Genomic DNA, 21,752 nt, shown 5'->3' on the forward strand with positions numbered 1-21,752 from the left:
CAAATACAGGGCTGTTCCATGCCACGAGGAAGACCAAATGAGTTGTGCATCCTCGCGTGGCGATTGTCTCCACGCGACAACAGGAAAAGTTTATCGTTATCAGGGACAGACTCTTCCTACAGAGCAACAGAAGCCCAGATATCGCGGGCAAAGTTGTGAATTATTTCGTAATATTGCTCGTTGAAAGGAAACGTCGGGTTTTTTTTTCTCAATATTTTCGTTGGAACAACGCGTAACTCGGCCACGAGAATGATTCACTCGTATCGACTTTCCGTTTGCCTCGAAAATTTCCAGAACTCTTGTAGAAATTATCAACGATACTACGGAGATTTATTTGACAATTTCACGGAAATAATGTTTTGCAACGAATTAGTTGAAGAATCCTACTTTGTGGCAGAAATATTTTGCTACATTGAACGTAGGACATGAAATTTTCAACGAACGAAACAATATTTCGTTACTTGTCGAATGACGACGATTTACGAAAGATAAAGTGAGTGGTGTATGTACTTACGAAAAATTGTGCAACGTTAAGTAGGGTATTAATGTAAAGCTTATGCAGGATTTATGTTTTATAAAAAAAAATTCTTTGTGTTCGTTGAACACTTTTTTGGTAAATTCTTCGGTGTTACAGGATTGTATGAAAAGGTTGAAAAAAAAAAATGATGTATTGATTCCAATTGAGAAACGAAACAGACGAATTCAATAATTTGGCTGAAATTGTAGTATAATTGAATGTCTCGAATGACTTAAACGAATTATTTGGTGTATCGTATAAGGTAGCGATGATGAAGTGTCTCTCTTTCACGCATAATTCAGTGATAACTACCCACATGAACGAACGTTTTACCAGAGCTGTATCACGTGTCTCGGATCCAAGCTTTCTCGATTAGTCAAGGCTAGCACAGCCTTGCATTACAGCTCTGTGGTAGTTTTATTCCACACTTTTCGTACGATTGTTGCTGTATATGCGACCATGTGCCCTCAATTTCTGCCATTGTTTTACTAAAAAGTTTGTCAAACCTGTAAAAGCTTAATAAAATTCATCGCAAAGATGGTAAATTATCGTTAAATACAAAGGTAAGACGTTAAATCCGTAAATATAAATGTTATAAAAATTTCTAATTACTACAGCGATGCGCTTCGCCGTTATAAAGATGCACAGCTTACTTGAAAAATTGTAATAATATTATGTTTCACGTAAAATAAGAATAATATTAATAATACTGTGTAATATCAACATGAAATAATATTATGCAAAGGTTATTTAAAAATTGCTGGTAAATTCTTACATTTCTTTCTCCAACTCTCAAATTGAGAATTTTAAAGTGAAAATTTCATTCAAATCGGATTACTTCTGAATTTTGCATTCTCCTATAAATTTTTATCATAAAATTGTACCAAATAATTTCATGATTTCTAACAATAAGTGCACTCGGCTCTGCTAAAACTAGCAAAATAATTTTGCCCAATTTTTCCATACAAATACTCCACTATGGCGGCGTCTCGAATCTTCAAAGTGTCGCGACATTCGAGTTGTAAGATAGTAAAAAAGGTATTCGTTCAACCGTCTGAATTTTATTCTTCCCCGAAAACGATCATTTTTCAGACGTTTCACAACGGAAGCATACTACACAATTACCAAAAGGGCAGAGTTTGTACAGTTTCATTGTTGCGCGGGTCAGTAACATTTTCGAAACGCCCTTTCGGACGATTTCTCACGATACTGAATGACTGCTAGGCCTCTGTCGGCGGTCCAAAGGAGGGCAGAAAAGGTGAGTAAACCTTTGACCTAAGCATTTATTCCATTCCCATCCCCGCTTCTGTCGCTTACCACCCTCCACGCTGACAGTTATTTTCTTTTATGACCCGCAGAAGATGTGCACTCCGTTCAGGCGTCGAAATCGCCTACACGCTTGTTTACCGGGTGACTTCAACGAGATCGAGGAAGATGCAAGTGATATCGGGCGAGGCGTACCGTTAAATCCACGTAAACGTGGATTTGCCCTTTTTAACAGCGTACTTTCTTGCAGTTTAATGAACAATTATTACGCACACGTTGTAAACAATTATTCAGTCTCGGGAAATGAAGTATATAACTCGAGAACGCTTTGTGTTAAGAGTAAATATGATTGAAATAAATATTATTTTCAACACTGTCACTTTATTCGAATTTTCTTAACTCTATACTATTCCTTTCTATGGAGAAATATTATCAATTCAGTCTATTCTTTTCTAGAATTGAAACTTGATCGAGTCAATATTATTCTTTTCTTAGGATCACTGGTTCATTTAAATTATCAATATTTGTATTTAATAACGTATATTTGTAGTCGTAAATCCCCACAAATAATAACTTCCATAATAATTTTCTCCTTATAGATACCTACACTACCGGCCAAAAGTTTGGAATTACCTTCCACTTTTCATCAATATTAAATCTGCTGCTAATTTTTTATAGATTCGAAGTTTATAAAATTCTCAAAGTCGCTGACTTATTTCTGGAAATTTTTCTGCAAATTGCAATGCCCGGTGATTCCAAACTTTTGGCTGGTAGTGTATATAAAAATGATCTAATCCATTGACTGTTAGTCTCTCAAAAATCAAACACTTGACAATGGTTGACAATGATATTAATATAGCACAACATATACACGAGTTGAATTACATTCTATTCTGACTTTAGCCAATTCACGCTTTTGCTCGATATTTCGTATTTCATATTCGTCAAATGAATAATAAACGCCTGAAGGTTCCGATAATATCCAGATAATAAACGCCGAACATTTTCGTCAGTGGCCTAAAGGCACCGACAGGAGTCAAAGGGTTAATTGTGGCATAATAAGATACGGCACAACATCGCGTGTAATCTATTTTCTAAGTATTTTCTCTTCTATATCACCGTGATTCTATCGTCTCCTGAAATACACACGCTGATCTATATTCATTTCCTCAGCGCACAGTACGTACACTTTCGAACGAGCCTAACAATATAACTCTCCATATAATGCTACAGGATTGTCAGTGCGGAAACAGGCAGTGCTAATTATAGAGACTAAATATGAGATAATTAAGGGGCTTCAGAGTGGCACAAGTGCAACTGCACAAATCAAACACCGTAGTGATAAATCTGTAATTGCGAATGTACCGAGGAGCAAGTAGTTCCGTTAAATCGAAGCTATAAGTCCTACTATTAGGTTTATGAAATCGACGAGACTAAAAGCAACGTATGTTTCTTTTCTTGTTTCAATTTTCACAGTTGCTATTTCTACCGAATGTGGTATTAATATTAATTACTTATGACAACTAATAACAAATATGATGAAAAGTAAACACACATTCTGGGAAAGTATACGATGGGAACTTTTGCATGGACCTGATAAGAAAGAGAATATTTCAATTAATTTTAAATAACGTTCTCCATTACTGACATACTCCAGAAGAAAAGATCTTGTTATTCGCCTTATGCTCAGTACCACGAATGCACGATTCGATAGGTAATGGGAATTCACAATTGAATGTAAAGTGTAATCAGATAATCGTGGAGATGAAAATTTTCGAAATTTTCTTATTTTCTCCTTCAATTTTGATATTTTATATTTTAGTCGCATTCGGCACACTTCAACCCTTGTTTAGGCAACCAAAATGTGCACGACTGCTTCAAGCTTTAATATTTCAAATTGTTCGCGTAAATTTTTATTTTGGAAACCTATATCGACGTTGAAGTGTAGAAAAGTGGGGATCTCGAGCGATTTTACGACACTTTCAGCAGAACATAGAAAATTGTTGAAGGAAAGTATAGAAAAGGGTACTCGATTGCCTACGCACAAGCTTAATCAAAAAGTGAAAATTTGTACATTCGTGGTTTTAGCATAAGAAGGATGTTGTATCTTAAAATTTGATTGTTTGTAATGTTTAGCCACCAGCACCGCTTCTGACGTCAGTGGTACTTGTGCTTTTAATAGCTGTATTAACACACGTGTTGTATACGGTGCTGTATGCAAGAGGGCTGTGCCCTGACGCGATGTCTAAATATAAAAAGAGTGCAATTACCTTTGAACATTCAGTTGCTACAGCCCATAACACTTGTCAAAATATGCCTAACGTATTTTTAACCCGATACTATCAATTTTTGCAATTAACACTTGGCCAGAGGTGCGTTCGAAACATGAATTAACTTTAAACCTCCTGAAAAATTAATTCGAAAAAAAAAAGAACACAACCATCACGTAACTTGTCATTTGCTTTGTTTATAAATTCCCCTGTCTACTTGTTTCGCACAATTTTCAATTAAAAATACAAAATTGTGTAGAGAAAATGAAAAAAAAAAAGTCTTTCGTATGTGTTCCCTCTTTTGCAAGCAGTTACGTTCAATGTCACAAGGTGCATTTACACTGTTCCAATCTGGAGAGTAGCCAGTAGATCTTCTCGTCACAGAAGATACGTGAAAATGAGAAGAGCAATCAACGATTACCGAATATTTATATGACAACGAAACGGGAATTGGTTGCGCAACAGGATTACGTCGTGTAAATTTCCGTATAATTGTGAAAATACCTCTATGTACATTATTCGTAACCTCAGTTCTCAAGATAAACGGTTTTAACGGTTCGTGACATCACGAACGAGTCGGAGGTGTAGAGGAGAGGCGGTTCTAGAACACAACCATCACGTAACTTGTCATTTGCTTTGTTTGTAAATTCCCCCTGTCTACTTGTTTCGCACAATTTTCAATTAAAAATACAAAATTGTGTAGAGAAAATGAAAAAAAAAAAAGTCTTTCGTATAAAAAAAAAAAGTCTTTCGTATGTGTTCCCTCTTTTGCAAGCAGTTACGTTCAATGTCACAAGGTGCATTTACACTGTTCCAATCTGGAGAGTAGCCAGTAGATCTTCTCGTCACAGAAGATACGTGAAAATGAGAAGAGCAATCAACGATTACCGAATATTTATATGACAACGAAACGGGAATTGGTTGCGCAACAGGATTACGTCGTGTAAATTTCCGTATAATTGTGAAAATACCTCTATGTACATTATTCGTAACCTCAGTTCTCAAGATAAACGGTTTTAACGGTTCGTGACATCACGAACGAGTCGGAGGTGTAGAGGAGAGGCGGTTCTTGCGGCCGCTGTGTGTATACAGATCCTCGTGTATTCCAAACACCGTAATATCTATTTTTTCTCTGAAATTACGTTGGGTCCTATACGAATTTTTTTTTGTCAGGAAATGAAACAAGTAGGATGCTCGACAGTCTCCAATAATCTGAGACTTTCTAGAGTAATAAGATCGGTTGCTTCGTTTTTTTAATTTCGTGTAAAGAAAATTGTCATTTTGTCATTTTTCTGTATATAAATGTTGGAAATTTATAAACAACATTCTATCGACATATGTATGCATAATTTTAATTTTCGATCAACTGTTCTTTCGAAAGCAAGTATTTCTGTCCTTTTTAGTAATAAAGAAACTAAATTAATTGAATATTCTAATTTCAGTGCTACAGCCAAAGATTAATGAAAGTAACAGATTCAAATGTTAGACTAGTTTTATATAGGAAAGGGTTGGAGTCTGTCAAGAAAATGGTAAATATTATGACGTTTCTTAATAGGTAACATTATGTAAACACACGAGAGATGTGTGATTCATTAAAAATGAGCTTCTCTAAGTCACCTAGACCAGAGCTTAAATGATGTTCTCGGGTTAAAAAAAATGATTTCGTGGAAGTGTTCTAAAGTAAGTTCTCTGCAAACAATTCGAAACGATCCGCACACGCAAAGATGATACGACCTATATTTCCAGCCTGCTTAAGGATTAGCTGAATAGTCGAGCTTACTCAATGAAATTTAAACGTTTTCTAGCTTATTTGAACACGCCTACGCAAAGTATGAACACGTATATACCATTTGAACCAAATATTGTTCAAAGGAGTTTCCGGCACTATTTGTATTCACCGATGTATTCTCAGATTTTCTTTCGATCTTTTTATCTCCGACTGAATAAGCCTGTAACTGGTTCGAATAAACACGATAAATGTTCAATCGATCCTCTGTTAAATAAAAAAATAATTAATATTACATTTTGGTGGTATTCACATTCTATTTTGAAAAATAATTAATTACCACGAGAATGTTTAATTCTATTTAAAATTGTGTTACTTTTTACAAAAACTTTAAATAGGTGAAATAAAAAGAAAAAATTGTTTCCTGACATCTGAGAAAAATTAACAAAAACTTAACTATATTTATACAAAATAGAATTAAAATTGCTTAATTTTAAAACACGGTGTATCGTATTATATCCAGAGCAGAATTATTCGCCATATGATCGAGAGATCGGTCGTAGATCAACACGCAACCGGCATTCCCACGTGTGCGAGTTACGGAATCGTGGAGGTTCGCGTTTGCGTTCGAAAAAGCGATAGAACGACGCGACGTGAGCCGATCCAGATGCTCGCGCGACATTACGTCGTCTTACGTTAAATTGTCTTCACCTACGTTCATAAAACGTACCCACGTATGCGACGTAGAGTTCAATCATCGGCTTTCTAGGTCTCGCACCGCGAAGAAAGAAAGCTCGTGGATTTCGTATTCAGAAGTTACGCGATAACGGCCATCTACCGGAAATGGTGCCGGGGAAACTTGCTTCGGAGAATTTCTCGCGTGCCAACTTTAATCAGGCTCGTTCGCGCAGTGAAAATTCGCGATAACTCCACGGAATACTTTTCTCTCCCTTCTCTCTCTCTCTCTCTTTCTCTCGTTCTTCTTCTCCCTCCCCCTTTCTTTCTCTCCTTACGCAATCGTCCAACTAAATGAGCCGGTTACTCGATCGATCGATATTGCGATCACCGCGTAAGTTAATTCATCGATGCCTGTCGGAGGAATCGTTCCGAACGTACGTTGAATCGGGTATAAATACGGCATGCGTAATATGCGTCTAGTAACACCACTTGTTAAATGTCACTTTAGCGAGATCGACGTTAATTCCGGTCTTCTCTCTCTCTCTTTCTAAATTAGAGCAACGAACGCGACACGATGACGTTAAACGATGACGGCAGTATGGAGAGGTAACACCGTCCGAATCAGCGAGACGGTGAATGGAAACACTGTACCGCGACGAGTGCCACGATTCGAATCGGAAAACCGCAAATCCGACGAAATACTCGCGCAAAGGCCGCCCTTTATCTACGGGCGAACGGTACGCGACTGGGATATTTCAAGGACTCACTCACCACAGCCTCGGTGACCGGTATCCACGTGACGACCAGTAGGGCAAGGACGCAGGCGACTCGCAGGACAACCGGGAACGGACGTAACCCGCGGGCTGCGCTGGTTAAGGTTGCCGCAGCCCTAGGCCGCATTGTGCTCAATGCTTCTCCTCCTTCTCCTCCTCCTTCTTCCTTCTTCCTTCCTTCGTCTTTCTCTGTTTACCTGTGCTCTGCGAGTGTTGCGGTGACGGTGGGCAGCCCTTAAAATAGCCGACACGCCGATCGGTCTAGTTGAACGAGGAGTTGTTCGAATGGTTACACACTTGCTCGGATTCCGAGTTCTCTGGTGTGTAGTTAAGAGATGTCGTTGTTGGAAAATGCGGTGGCTGGTCGGCCAGCCTGTCGACGCAGCGCGTGTCGAAGGGCCAGACAGACGGCCCGGTTGGCCCGTCCTCCCGATCGGTCGCCGCTTCACGCAGCCAGACAGGCCTAAGTCGGCGGTGGAGGAGGCGCTCTTCTCTCTTCTCCTCTTCGTAAAGCTGTATCCTTGCGCGGCCGAGCGCGCCACGCTGGCGGGTAGATGCTCCCCTCTCGCTCTACTCGCCGGTTCTCGTTTCAGTTCGCTCAAGCCAGAGAGACCTACGCCGGGATCGACATCGGCTGAGACCGTGCAACAGTCCTCGTGCAACGCGCGACCAAGCTCGCCTCGACCCGGTCAGCAATCCTCTCCTCCTCCTCCTCTTCCTCCACCTCCTCCTCCTCCTCCTTCTTCTCCTGTTGCTCCTCTTCCCTCCTACTTCTTCCTCTTCTTTCGCTTCCCTATATACTCCTTCTATCAGTCCTCTCTGCTTACTTCCCTCTCCAGCTGTACTCTTCTTTCCTTCCTCCCTTCTTTTACTCTTTCGGCTTCTCCCTCTGTCCTTCCTTCTTGCGTCTTGCTGCCTAGTATCTTCTGGTCCCGCAGTTGGCGGAGGCAAGCTGGAGAGTTCAATTCTCTGGCCACGACAGTGGTGAGCAAAGGGAGAGAGAAAGATCGAGAGAGAGAGAGAGAGAGCGGGGGAGGTAAAACGCGAACACTGTGAGAGCACACGAGCTCTCGCGGAACCAAGAGAAGCCTCTCTCCCGATCCTTTCGGCGGAGGAATTCTAGCTGGCGTGGCTCGGTGGCCGCCTCCACCTTCCTTCCCTCCACCCGAGTTCATTCAGAGCCCTCCCTGGATGGGACGGTCCACACACCACGTCTACTCGGTGCCGGGTTCCCCGCGATATTTTGTGACTGGCTGTCCGTGCGGTGCTCGTGTTAGCCTGTGCTCCTCGGCTCCCTAGGCCCGTCGCGGAATAGGGAGGTCGAAATGACCTGGTTGGGATTGCGGTGAGTTGCGATTCATCTTGCTTTTCTCTTCTTTCCTTTAATCTTACATCTTCTTCATCGTCATCGACCTCTTCTTCATCTTCTTCTTCGTCTTCGTTTTCCTTTTCCACCGCCTCCTTTTTTCTCCTATTCTTTTCGTTTCCCTTCTTGGTAACGTTACTGGTTCGTCAACCTGTTACGTCAATGATCTCTATATTGCGCGAACACGTGCGTTCGGTGAACGTGTTACTCGTGCTGTGCTTTCGTACCGGCGTGACACGGAAGCATCCGCAGAGCTATATCTTTCCTCGGCAAACTCTGAGAATAACGCTCCTCTTCTCTCCTCCTTCCACGCTCTAACCCTTCTCAAGTTTTTGCACCAGACCTTTCGTACCAGCTCCCTTTTTTCTCTTCTTGGTCCTTTATTTTTACGGGACTTTCCTCCGCTTCTTCTCCCTCGGTGCACGCGCCACAAGTATTTCAATGACGGACGGAGGGGGCACTTTCATCCCCCCGTTCTATGCCGACGGATCGCCGAGTGGATTTCAAGGACGAAACCCGCGTGTGTTTACGGTCAATTATCCTTTTGACGGGGAACATTTGCCGCGTCGCCCGCTTTCGTGCCTTTTCAACCTCGCAAAAGTTATGCGCGTGTTAGATCCCCTTTCTTTGTGTTCACCGTTCGTAGACGAGTTTTTGCAATACCGGATGTGGAAAATGGTGAAATTTCGACGAAATTCCGTGTTCCAGATTGAACGGTGTCGTCGCTGTCACGGGAAGATCGAGAAGTTCTTGAACGTTCCGGCGTGACAACTTTCAGTTTTAATTGTTCTATTTTGTTGTCCACTTGTAAGATTCTTTATTCCGAATCCCGGAACGATCAGAGTGGTTTCAAAATTCCTTTTTACAAATGTTCATCTTTTATAGTGAGTTAATCGACCATACTTCTTCATTTTTTATCAGTCAACCATTTCTATCGTCACTGTTTTTCTTCTTCAAAAGTGTCCGTTGTAAAATACACAAAGTTCGTGTCCTATTCGAGAGGTGACTTCTCCAAATTGTCAGGCTCAGCCCAACGTGTCAAATTTTCCACAAACTTCAACGGTTTCCAATTTAAAAGTAACAGATTTTTCCTATTATATAAAACCTGCAAAATTTCATTTCAATTCCCACTGAATCTTCGTATGTTTACAAAATTCTACAATTTGCAATTTTGTCTAATAACCGCAAAATCCACTTTTTAGATTCGTCGCATCCGCAGTCTTCCTGGCCGGGATTGTCAGTGGGGTACGTACAAAACGTTATCGTTACATTAATAATCCCTTCAACGCTTTCGTTGCTGTTGGCACTTATGGACGCTTTGAAAATTTTCCTTCGAATTGTACTACCTTTGGCGCCTACAGGCGTTGTGAATTTATTCCTTAATTTTTATCTTGTGCGCAATCCCACCTTCGTTCAATAAAATCAGAAATTCATAAATTTTTTCAAAATAAATTAAAATCCTCAAATTTAACGTCAGTTTAAGTTTTTAAATTTTACAAAAATTTTAAAACGCCGAAACAGAGGATTTTTGGCCGCGATTGAACATCTACCATTTGCCACGCGTGTTACACACTGAAATCTACCGCAGCGAAAGGGTTCAATCTAACATATTCTACCATTCAATCGCGAACAAACGAACAGAGAGGATCGATGTGATCATATCGAATTATTGATCGATTACGTTCACGCCGTTTCGAGTAGGCACGCGATGCACGTGCATCGAACATTGTACAGATCGGTTAAGAAGTTAGCTAAATCGAGGGAATCGCGTTTCACGACACGAGCAATTCGGCCATCTGTCTCTCTTCGTCTGTTCCTTCTATTGTGTGCACGCTCGAGAGTAGATGGAGTTGTGAGGGCGAAAAAGCTTCGTCGAAGGTCGACAGACCTCTGGTTGGCGTAACGCGCGCAACTCGCGCGACCATGTCGATCGTCCGCGCGATTAGATCATTGGGAGCGTCGTTATTTCTGCGTTCCTCCGCGGAGACGCTCGCAACACGTAGGACTTTGAACGTCTTTACCGATTTGCCGAACAGACTTACTTCTTCTTCCCGGAGTACTTAAAAAGCGAGGGAATTTTCAAACAGACTCGAGGAAGTTGCGACCGCAGGATTAACGAGGACCTCTTAAGTGTTAGGACACTTACTCGATCTGAAGCATTCTGAAATTTAGTGAAATTTAGCGAAATAATGGGAAAAACTACGTAGATATTAAATCAAAATCTCAATTAAAATGCTTGTCACTCTGACGTCTTTAACCCTCTCGCGACCGAATCGCGTCTACAATCGATGTTAAATTGAAATCGAATTTTAATTGAACACTCGGGTAGGACATACACGTTCTACTGGTCACGAAAGGGTTAACATAATTTACCTGTATAACGTAAATAAATAGATAATTCATTCATCGGCGCACTTGACGCATATCGATCTCTTCTTAAACACTTTCCTACAATATTGATGCACTGTTAGTCTCGTTAATTAGATAGTACTATAAATTTTTCTATACTTGGTTAGATTAAGCTCGACAGATTCGTCGAACTTGGTAGATAAGAAATTTGTTTGAATAAGTTTTGGTAAACAACGATAATACAGGGTGGTACGAGAAAATTTGTATACGTCATTTAAATGGTATCAGAGTGTAAATAAGAATTGTTTCTTTTTACATGAAAGTGTATATTTTTTTCTACCGTGTGTTGCAATAGACATCGATGTGCATAATAGTGTGACCTTAAAAGGACCTCGAACTCTGAAATTTTAAATCAAATGTGAAACTTCCTTTCATTTTTTCCATAAAAAAAAATTTTCTCCCAGTTCATTCACCCTTTGAATCCGTTTAAATTGTGTACAAAAATTTTCTCGTACCACCATAGCTAGAGAAGATAATTAGGTGGTCCACCCTGTATAGAAATGAGAATTTATCAGTAGTTTAACTCAGTATTGTATGCATATACATGGTTAATTGGTGATCTGATTAGTTAGGTCAGAGTTTATTGAAGGGATACATTCGTTAATTTGCGACGAAGTTAATGTAATTCGGATGATACAACTGAAAGCGATCCGGACTATTTAGGCCAGTGTCAACTGCGGTGTAAGTTACATTTTAAGTAGAGCTTTCTTCGTTACGAAGATCAGCGCAGGTCAAGAAGTCGAATACGAAACGATTAACAGTTCAATCGACCAATCTAATATCAATCATACCGCGTTCTTTCACTTCGTACAGTAGCAACAGAGTCAATGAAACAGTTCCATCAATTTCTCTAAATAATTGCTTCACAATCTGATCGAATACAATCATTTGTTTCAAAGGAAATTCTATTCCACTCTATACGATACAATTGTGACAAATCGTTTCAGCAGACAATTCTCGTATTCTATAGAACAACGTTAATAAATTGTCTCAAGAACTCCGTTTCGAGCATGTCCCAACAAAATTGCTAAAAGAATCTCTTCATACCTGTCCCGTACAACACAATTTCAACCATCCATATCAAGAAATTGTTCTCTCCAATTCGACGTCGTACAGCTTGAACGAATCGCTCGAAGGAATTCCTTATCGGTTCAGATACAACACACATATCAGAAGCTCACTATTCAGCACGCTGTGGTACAATTTCAACGAGTTCCAACACGACTTTGATCCCACTGGAAGCAATCGAATTTTGACAAATTGCACCGAAAAAAGTTCCACTTGATAACGTCACGACACATTGCAGCAATACGGTTAACATTTTCACCAGAGTTGAAAATGTCCTCTTCCTCTCTATCCCCTGAGAAAAGCTTATTTTCGAGCGGAGTGCATCGAAACCGTGATCGATAAGGCAGAGAAAAATCGTGGATGCGATAAGAGAGTTCGATGGGGGATTGGTCGTCGACTAACAACGGAAAGGTGTTAAATCCGAAATAGGGCAGTCGTCTGTTAGTGACCAGTCCGCCTACGGCGCCGTAACCGTGTTCACTGTAATTTTATTACGCCACGTACATATGTACATGCAGTGTGTACAGGCACGCGAGCCAGCTTAGTCACTATTGAAAATAGTTCGGAATTGACCGCTGCTTGATTACTATCCTCTGGTGCATTTAATCGCCGGCTCTTAGGCTTCTCTTCTATGAGGAGGCCTGGCTGCAGGAAGAATGCTTTCACGCGTGAATAGAAAATTTGGGGATAGAAACGAATTCGTTGAAAATTCGAAATATACTTGAATCTTTTCATTCAGGATCTTCTTCATTTTTTCATCGTTATTTAAATTTTGGTCTCGGTTTTCTTTGCTTCCTTAGCGTCTATGAGAATTGAAAATATCCTAGAATCTTTTAATTTAGAATTTTCCCAGTGTTAGATCTTTATTCAAATTTTGATTTTGGTTTTATTAGCTTTCCTGGCGTCCATGAAAATTCATAATACCCTTAAATCTTTCGATTTGGAATTTCCTCTATTTTAGTTCGTTGTTTTTTATTTAAATTTAAATTTTGGTTCCACGTCTTGGGTAAGACTGAAAGTTTAACATATCTTCGTATAAATTTTACTTTGACTGCTTCTAAACCTACCTAAAAAGTGTATTTTAAGTATAAACAATGGAAGAATTGCGGATAAAATTTTTGCAAATTTGATAAAACAATTTTTCATGCAAAAAAAGGCACCACTTTATACTCGTCTCCTGTTATTGCTCGGCACACAAAATATTATGGCAGTTCAACACCATATTACTCATAACAAACAGAAGTGACGTAACCCCCACTTCACAAGTATCTAATTATACAAACTTTCAAAGAAACTTACGTTAAAAATCATTTTTCCTTATATTAAAAATTTCATTCTTAACAGAAACAATCGAGACACGATTTTTCATTTCCCTTCTATAAACATCATACTGTACATTAAGCAAATATTTGAACACCACTTTCATTCCTCGCAGTGTAATTTCTTTTTGCCTGATATCAGAGGATTAACAAGTTTGCTCTGCGAAATCGTCACATAAAGAGTGTACTTATCTTAACAGTAAAAAAAAAAAAGAAGAAAAATCGTGCATCAAAAGCTTCAAAATAAGAATTCCACATTTCTATTTTTTTTTTTTTTTCAATATTTATTCTATTCACACGGTATTTCAGCAGTTCCGTTCTCTAAATTTCATGCATAGTGTTCAAGTCGTGACTTACGATGACACGAATCGATACTCGATCGTGTTTTAGCCAGGACTTTTCGAACGCTTTACCGGCCACGATATATACCAGGCAGCGTAATAATAAAACGTACGAATCTTTCTTTTCTCCTTCGTGTTTCGAGCTACACACTGTTGGCCGAGTTTTGAATTTTAAAATTTCATCGCATGCCTGGTGACGCGTGAAATGTGAAAAATTGTTTCGCGTGACGGGAACGACTTGTATCGTAGCGAAAGTGTTTAGTCGGAGGAACGGGTTTACAGAGCAGCGGGATTAATGATGATCGTCGTGAAGTCAATTGCACGTTAAAAGCTCTTAAAGACAGCACAACTCGGCGGATAAATCGTGTTGAAAGAAATTCTGATTACAGATATGCAGTTATTACGAGCTCGTTTCGCCGATGAAAGATAGTCATTAGCTGTGAAACTGTTGTAAGAAAAGTTAGATGGACGGATTTAAGGAACTTGCCTTTAAAATATACACTCGTTGTCTGTGAGAAAAAGGCTTCGTACACCTCGTTAGAATTTCTTTTCCGTTGTATAATTTTAATAGAGAAATTGGCAAAATTAGTAATATTTACGTTGTTTTGTTAGTCGGTTTGCTAGAACAAGAACACATCGAAAATATCATTAATTTTCAGATATCTGCAGGAAAACACTAAAAGTGAGCTATTTTTATGTGAAAAATCGCCACTAATGCTACTTAACGAGAACAATGTCACAATTCAATATAAAGCTGTTTTAACTCTTTTTTTAATAACAAGCAATATACATAAATAACGTTTTATCAGAGATCTTCAAATTCCAAATACAGTAAATTCTCTACAAGTGTCAGTCAGTTTGGATTCTACAAGTGTCAGTATAGATGGTCCTACGCCTAGGTCTGCGTCATTGCTGCGCCTATGTTATCTCGCTCGCTGTCAGTCAAGCGTGTAACGCTACACCAATCGGTTTCTTTTACCAGATTTCACGGTTCGACAATTCATAATAGAAAAATATCATTTCTTTAATTTTACTTTTTTCCATCTGAAATTGGTGAGATTTTTCTGATGAAAATGATATCAAACACGATATAATTTGAACAACATTTACTTATTAACACGTTCACTGTCACGCCAGACAGTTATGTCGCGTTTGATGTCATTTTCATCAGAAAAATCTCATCAATATGTTAAGAAAAATTTCGGGCTAAAAAAACGTAAAATTAAAAAAGGTGGTATTTAAATCGCTTGGTTGCCTTCGGCAAACTACAAAGGCGGGCGCGAGGCTCGAAAACGTAGTCCCTGACTCTACAAGTGTCAGGTTTAGGTTCCTTGCGGACTGACACTTGTGGAGAATTTACTGAAAGAAACAATAATTGTTTTATTGTCAAATGGTTGAAGAAGTAAATTTCAAAAAACGATTACGTTAGATAGTTGTCACTTTTTTAACGAACCGACGATGTCAAACTTTAAATCACTACGAAAATAATTCAAAAACCTGTCACCACTTACCGTATTCCCTCAAACAAAAGCGACCTGTAAAAAATACACCTTTACGTATTACACTAACAATTAAATTGCGAGTTGTATTCATAAGTGTTTCGTCGTGTCATCGCCTTAAACTTTCACGCGTGTCTACGAATTAATCAGTTAATTCTTTCGACATATACACTTCCATTCATAAGTATTAGGACACCTGTTGAATGCGAACTGAATCTAAACGGTCATAACAGAATTATTAAGATTGATAAAAAAATGATTCAGCCTGGAAGTACGTACACACATATGAGTCACTCAGAAGGCAAAATGATTAACTCCACTTTTTGAAATTCTTCCAATTTTAGTAGCAAAGCACATTCTCCGTGCTTAACTTTTCACAAATAAATCAAATTTGACAAATTTAATTTGACGAAGTTAGTCACTTTGGCTTCTGAGTGGCCCGCATATGATACTAATTTTGGCGAAGAGATGTACTTTCTGTGCAGTGTAGTCAGAAATTTCGGTTCCTTATAACAGTTATCTGCAATAAAGATTCTTCGTAACTGTTTTGTAAAGAAACCTTTGTACAACAATTCGAAACAGTTGTTTTCAGAGAAATTTAAATCTCTGACCCACACTAACGTTTGATTTATAGGTCTACTAGAGGAGTGTACACCGCAATTCCTCCAATTTACTCCAATTTACACGGCACATTTTTTACACGGTTTTCGAAATAACAGATTTCCAAAAATATAAACTGTTGAGAACGAAAATTTATGCCGCGCACATATTTGTCCAGTCATTTTTCAGTACCGTTCGTTTGTTAACACTTGAATTAAACATAAAAAAGAGAATTCCCCCTTTTCTTTGTACACAAAAAGCATTCATACTGTAACATAAAGTTTGCCGCCGACGCGGATCTTTCATTTTGTTATTTCACTGACACTTTGTATTTTTCGTTTGCATTTTATTTTCATTTTACGTCGAAATAAGCGAATTATGCGCCGTTTCGGTTTACTCTCGATTTACGCTGTTTTCCATACGAAAAGCCGTGATTTCGATGTACACGTAATTCCGAGGAACCGATCTTACGTGTAAATCGATCGACAGATGTATTAGAACACCCGTTATATTCGTACAGAAATGATTACACGATTGAACCCGATTTTTCTTCGTTCGCGAGAAGAATAGGTGTCCTAATAATTATGAACGGCGGTGTACGCATACGCGTCATTCGCAGATCGCTCTCATGAGTACGCGTCCTCCAACGAGATTGTAAAAATCGCTGGCCAACGAATTAGCGCGCTTCATCCTACGTCCGGTTAAAACACACGCTGTTCGAACGTGTCAGCGAGACGTAGGGGAATAAAAGAAAAGAAAAGAGCGGTAAGACGATGAATAAGGTTAAAATATAGGACGAGGAGAGATGAACGGAAGGAAGGATCGTTCGGTGTTAAATTTGAAACGCTCTGCTGTACGGTTGTGTAATCGCGGATTCACGAAAGCGGTCAGAAGAAACGCGATAAAAGGGACGATTCTTGAACCATCACGAGAAGATAGTCGCCGTATCTAGAATAAGAAAATTGGGCTGGCTTCGTTGAACGAAATGGTCGCGGCTCGCGCGTGGACCGAGCCGTTTTCGAGATGCATTGATGATAATTTGTTTGAACGGTTCTGTGAATTGAGGAAATGAGGACTGTGCCTGTTATAGTGTCTCTTGAAACATTTCTAGTCATTTTTGAGACGCAGCTTATGTAGGATATTTCTTCTTTTTTTCTTCGCTTTTAATCGAGCAAAGTGTGCGCAATCTGTTGAGAATGAACGACGAGCGAAGATTATGGCGATGAATTGAATTACACGTGGAGAATGTTTCGCTGAACGATCTTGATCTGTTTAATTAACCGAGTAATTCAGATTTAGTTACAGCAGGGTGTCTTAAAAATTCATCCCATATCTTCAATATTGTTCAATGACTTCTGGAAGAAACGAAATAGTGTCGATCTTTTCGTGTTTATTAATTATTGAAGCCTGGAGGTTAAATGTGAAAAACGATATCGTCCAGATTCTAAAGGTGTCCGTGGTAATTTTGTTCACTTATTGACGAATATTTGGCGAATCTTTAAGTTGTCGAATTTGCAGATTTAGTTATTACTGATAGTTTGGTCTATGGTGAATCTTGTCGATAAGTCCGTGGGCTTGAAACGTTTTAAGCTTCTCACTACCTTGGTATCGTTTAGTAATTTGTTGGCCAATTTGTTAAAAAGTGCTGAAATTCTTTGAAATTCATTTCTTCTTGAACTACAAGAATTGGATACATCTTGAAATATTTTCATTGCTTTTTGGGAATCGATAGGCATGCAATAAGGAAAATTATTTCTGAATAATTAGCAAAGTGTAATCTTCATGACAGGAATAAAAAAATTCAGTTGATTGAGGACACTCTTTTATTGCATCAATTAAGACGTTCTAATGGAAGAAGAAAAATGGTACTTCTAATAATCAGTTTGAATTCTTATGTTGAAGAATATGAGGATTTTGTTTACTGTTGCTTTTACTATATAGTTTCAAGGATTCGATATTACGAGATTTGCATTTAACAACAATTTGAGTGGAAGAATAGAGGAAAATGTATTGAACTTTCCATAGTATGAATAGTTTCATATACTTCTTTCTCATTTTTGCACAAATTTTATTGTACACTATTACGTTTTAATAAATAAGAATAATAGACCGTGTTTAAACGGATTCAGGAAGCGTGTTTCAAGAACGAATGATGGAAACAGTTGTTTCAAATTGAATAAAATAGCAACTTGAAAATTGAAGTAATTTGACTTTTAAATTCTGTCGAAAGTTTAGTTACTTGCAGGGAGTACTTGAGCATAATAACTGCGGATAAATAGAATAATGCATGATTAATTTTAGTCGCACCAAGTCTGCTACATTGTGATGTTCAATATTTATGACAACCGGTTGTTCTAATTAGCATCGATTCAATAAACTTTGATGGATTTAGTATCGTTTCATGTTCGTGACTTTAAATACTAAAAAGCTCATTAATCTTTCAAGAATGTAATTTACTACTATTTAGAACATTTGCAATATTAAAGATTTAGAATAATTATATAGAATAATTTCGAATAAAATGGAACAATTTAACGTGACATTTTTGATTCATTATTTAGACATTTTTTCAACAATACCTGTAATTTTATATTTCGACTACAATTTTTATGGATACATAAATCCTACTTATTAAATTCTAAGCTCTTTCTATCACTGTAGAAATTATTACGACGATGTGTACACTTAATCTTAGTAAAATAAGGATTAAAGACTGTCACGACGCTTTGTAATTCGTACGTCACTGAATTTGTCACGGAAATGAACAGGAGTACGTACAATAAAATCGTGCGACCAAGTGTATTCGACGTGACTCAAACTTACTTCACGAAACAATGTCGCAAATTCGCCGAACATTCGTACAAAGATCTTCCCTCAGTGAAATTAAGGTAATGTAATCTCGTTTACATTTTCAGCAGTGACATCAGTAAATCTGTTTCGCGTTTAACTCGTGGCGAGGTCGCAACGAATTACCGTATTATCAGTTACTTTTGAGAATTCGATAATAGGTACGAACAGTCGAAAACGCGTCGCATTAATATCGAGTATAATGATCGATTATTGTAAGCTTGACTATCAATAACCATAATAAGATAATTGAAGCTTAACATCTCGATGTTACATTAAAAGTAAACGATCCGCCAGCAAATAAATCACACCGAGTCGGCAAACGACTTACGAACAGTATTTAACGAGAATATTAATTACTACTTTACCTTCTACAATGAAGGATCAATCAAACGTTGAGAACAATTCTCGCGTAATAACTACTTTCAATTCGATTTATTTGAACTCGGTTTAATTATCTACCTCCGTGAAACGAATCACAAAATGCTGTGATTTTTGATATCACATTAGATCAACCCTGGAATATTAACACTAATCTTTTGAGACATTAACAGCGTCCCACGTGGAAGAAATAAAATTTTTTTATTAAAATTATAAAAATTTTCAAAGATCACAATGTAGTGTGAAAAAAATCTCCTGGAGCACTATTATTCTTCACGTTAATGTTCCACGGTTGCTATAGAAATAATTCAGGTAGAAGTAATCCTGTAAAATTAGCAGAAAGAGTGAAGAATTCATTTAAATCGGAGATTTTATCGCTTCGAGTTATCAAGTATCCTTGCAAGGATAAGAAACTTTGTTCCGAACATTCTTTCGCCTTGGAATATCCCCTCGAATCTTCCCACTTTTTCTTCTGGAAAATTTCCCAAGAAGTAAGCACAGCATTGGCGTAAAACGATTATCTGTTCTGTGCTTTCATTCAGCTTTTTCGAGAGAAAAGTCCGTTAACACGTGCAGGAGAGACTGGCCAGAGATGGTACGAAAGAGAAACAGAGTGTGGCACGTCATTTCGAAACGATAACGAACGAACGTTATCTGTTCGCGCTTCCTGCCAGTGCGTGCCATCCAGAAACGTAAAAAGGATAAAATGTGAAAATGAGGGCAAGACAATGACTTTCTGCGAACGCGATGACGCATAGACTGAATCGAGCTGATCTGAATATTGTGGTCGCCGGACGTGGAACAGGGCTAAACAGATCGAGGTAGCAATTGGTCCATTGTGGAAGAAGTTTCGGATAGATTGTTCGATCAATGTTCGACATTTCAGCTTTGTGCATTTTGTATATGATTTTTGAAATTCGAACACACTCTGGTGAAGAAGTGAAGAATCGACGTGGCAATAGTGATGCGAGGTTCTTTGGAACAATTATAAGATGCAATGTGCAGGATTTTCAATTAATTTTTGCAATTTCATGAAAGTGTAATGTTTAAGGATTTATCAAAAAAAAAAAAATTTCACACATTTTAGGTGTATTTGATAAGTTTGATTTCTCATTTCTTTCAAAATTATTGTTTTATGGTATTCATGATTGTATTTTCATTAAATTCTTAATACTGTGTTAGAAATATTTAATAGAGCGTTGATAGTTGAATCATATTGGTAGATAACTTTGAAATTTTCATTTTCCTTCTCGGAATCTTAATTTTCGGTAAGTTTGTCTTAATAGATACTGTAAATAATAAATAATTAAATTCTACGCGTTGTAGATGAATTGCATAACATATGTGCATGTAAAGATTGAAATATCAAAATTTCGCGGTTTAAAGATGGGACATGTTCTGTCATACAAGTACTATAGTTGATAACTTATCGACAGTTGGTGCAAGCTTACAAGTATGCAAGAGTAAGAGGATCTGCTTGAAAATACTTTTAATCTGTATACCTAAGTATATGATACGTATGCTTAGGTATGCCTTTTCGTTCCAACGTGAACGCTTAACGCAGCTTTCGTAGCATTCATATTGATCATTAAGTTACGCTAAATCTAAATTTTCCGAATTATTTCTTTCCGTGCCTTTTTTATTCGCACTTTACGTTATTAAGTTTTAGGGAAAATTTTTGTTTAAAATATATTTCTATTATATTTAAAGCATCATTTCTCACGTTTAACAGTGTTTCACGTTACTTTTAATCGCCTTGTAATTTTTATTTCTGTTTCATTGTAAAGAAACGATTATTTCTACTTTTCTTAATGTTTAATTGACAAGTTATTCTAATACAATAACAATGGTACTTCGCTTTCAAGCACTACAGACTCTTCTTTCTTTTTAGAAATGTTAACGCTTACTGAATAAAGTTTAAACTGCTAAATTTAATATACCCGCTGTACATTTATTCAGTATGTGTGCATTTCGTGAACATTATAAACACGATTTACATTACGCAATTTCGTTAATTAGATTTAATTTCGAACGTAATCCAGTTTTCGATAATGTCACTTACGTTAGGCTGAACAACTTACGGCGTTCCATTTAGTTATCGATGTATCCCGTCGGTAAAACAGTTTATAGATCCCTCACGTGTCTGCCAGATCTACGTAGATCTCAGTCGATAACTTTCATGCGCAGTATTGTATCGATCGCTGAATAAGTAGTTAACCACTTGTTAATTGTATTACGAAATCTTTACAAATTAAAATTTTCACACAACTCGATTAAAACGGAATTCGTTGTTTAATCAGTGAAACCGTAAAATTTATTCAAGACTGTAGCAACATATTTATGGGAAAAAAAAAACTGTTCTTACAAATATTGTGTACTATAAAATAGTAATTTTGTTCTAATTAGAATGCAAGATACGAAGACAATTGTAAAATGAAACATTTTTATATTAAAAGCAAGTATTTAAATAATTTCCTTTCATTTCAGCAATACAATCACACATCATGGTCGAGCAATCCATCACCGGTTGTTCCACTCGGACGAGGTGATATCGGGAAACCAAATAGTACAGATGACGATTATAATATTTCCCCACGATGGAGAGGTATCTTTCCAAGCAGCGAAGGTAAGCACGAGATTTACCTCTTCTGCATTTTCCTCCCTATAGAACGCGAAACATTTCGCTAAACCA

The 21,752-nt window shown here is 37.9% G+C and overlaps 2 protein-coding genes across 2 annotated transcripts in view; one reads left to right on the top strand and one right to left on the bottom strand.

Moving 5' to 3' along the window:
- Positions 1–7,357, bottom strand: part of LOC108570334 (collagen alpha-1(IV) chain) — a 98,545-nt gene extending 91,188 nt beyond the window's left edge. The window contains exon 1 of the mRNA XM_017932175.1: positions 7,229–7,357. Within this exon, the coding sequence (XP_017787664.1) occupies positions 7,229–7,357 (129 nt within the window). The remainder of the gene's footprint in view (positions 1–7,228) is intronic.
- A 743-nt stretch (positions 7,358–8,100) lies between these two features.
- Positions 8,101–21,752, top strand: part of LOC108570333 (collagen alpha-1(IV) chain) — a 30,562-nt gene continuing 16,910 nt past the window's right edge. Inside the window, exons 1-3 of the mRNA XM_017932174.1 lie at positions 8,101–8,575; positions 9,799–9,841; positions 21,548–21,686. Of these exons, the coding sequence (XP_017787663.1) occupies positions 8,556–8,575; positions 9,799–9,841; positions 21,548–21,686 (202 nt within the window). The 5' untranslated portion in view covers positions 8,101–8,555. The remainder of the gene's footprint in view (positions 8,576–9,798; positions 9,842–21,547; positions 21,687–21,752) is intronic.

The sequence above is a fragment of the Habropoda laboriosa genome, unplaced genomic scaffold (assembly GCF_001263275.1).
Source record: "Habropoda laboriosa isolate 0110345459 unplaced genomic scaffold, ASM126327v1 scaffold68, whole genome shotgun sequence".
Classification (NCBI taxonomy): Eukaryota; Metazoa; Arthropoda; class Insecta; order Hymenoptera; family Apidae; genus Habropoda; species Habropoda laboriosa.